The sequence below is a fragment of the Chelonoidis abingdonii genome, unplaced genomic scaffold (assembly GCF_003597395.2).
Source record: "Chelonoidis abingdonii isolate Lonesome George unplaced genomic scaffold, CheloAbing_2.0 scaffold0538, whole genome shotgun sequence".
Lineage (NCBI taxonomy): Eukaryota > Metazoa > Chordata > Testudines > Testudinidae > Chelonoidis > Chelonoidis abingdonii.
Genome location: NW_027424799.1, coordinates 1 through 1,002, shown reverse-complemented (window position 1 = coordinate 1,002; position 1,002 = coordinate 1). Strand labels below are relative to the sequence as shown.

General features: G+C 46.8%; 1 protein-coding gene across 1 annotated transcript; it reads right to left on the bottom strand.

Annotated features, from left to right (window-relative positions):
- LOC142046030 (olfactory receptor 52P1-like) lies at positions 1-942 on the bottom strand. The gene is given in 1 exon segment (XM_075061405.1): positions 1-942. A coding segment is annotated over 1 exon segment (942 nt).
- Between the last annotated feature and the right edge of the window lie 60 nt (positions 943-1,002).

The following is a 1,002-nucleotide window of genomic DNA, read 5'->3' as shown; positions in this document are numbered from 1 at the left end:
TCAGTGCCCCAGAGAGCACATTCTGGAAGTGCATTTGACCACCTTCTCCAAAAGTTCTTTGGTTTTGACCCCATAAATGATAGGGTTGAGCATGTTGTGGAGGAGGAAATAGAGATTGGCCAAGATAATATGAATGTGGGGAGCGATGCCCTGACCAAACCTATGTGTCAGAGTGGAATAGAAGAAGGGAGGATAAGACATCAGCATCATGCAGATGTGGGCTGTGCAGGTGTTGAGGTTTTTCTCGGAGGAGATTCTGAGGACAACCCTGAGGATCAAACCATAGGACAGGGCAATGAGCATCGGGTCTAACCCTAAAACTACAAGTGCTATCACCAAGCCGTACATCCTATTGACTGTGACATCCCCACATGATATCTTCACCACAACCATGTGCTCACAATACGTACGGGGGATAATGCGGTTGGTACAGAATGACTGTCTGCTCAGGAGCAGGGGCATGGCCAGAATGAGGAGAACAGCTCTTATCAAACCCAAGAGCCCTGGCTTAGCTATTCATGTGTTAGTGAGGATGGTGGCTTATCTCAGAGGGTTACATATGGCAACATAGCAATCAAAGGCCATTGCCAGGAGGACAGCTGACTGCATAATAGAAACCACATGGAAAAAGAACATCTGGGTGAAGCAGCCACCCAGAGTAATACCTTTCAAATTGAACCAAAATACATACAGTGCCTTTGGCACGACAGAGGTAGATGTGGCAATGTCTGTGGGAGCCAGCATCCAGAGTAGCAGGGACATCGGCTTGTGCAGGGTCTGCTCTTTGCTTACTTCAAACAGAAGCATGAAATTTCCCAACAGGCCAATAGCAGAAAACATAGAGAATGGGATGGAAATCCAGATGTGGGAAGCTTCTAGCACAGGAATACCATTTAGGATAAATGTTGAAGGATCAGAGAGGGTGAGGTTGACATCTTCCATGAGGTGGTCGATGAGTTGATCAGAATCCGGTGAAGAGAGAGAAGCACAATAAGGAGGTTA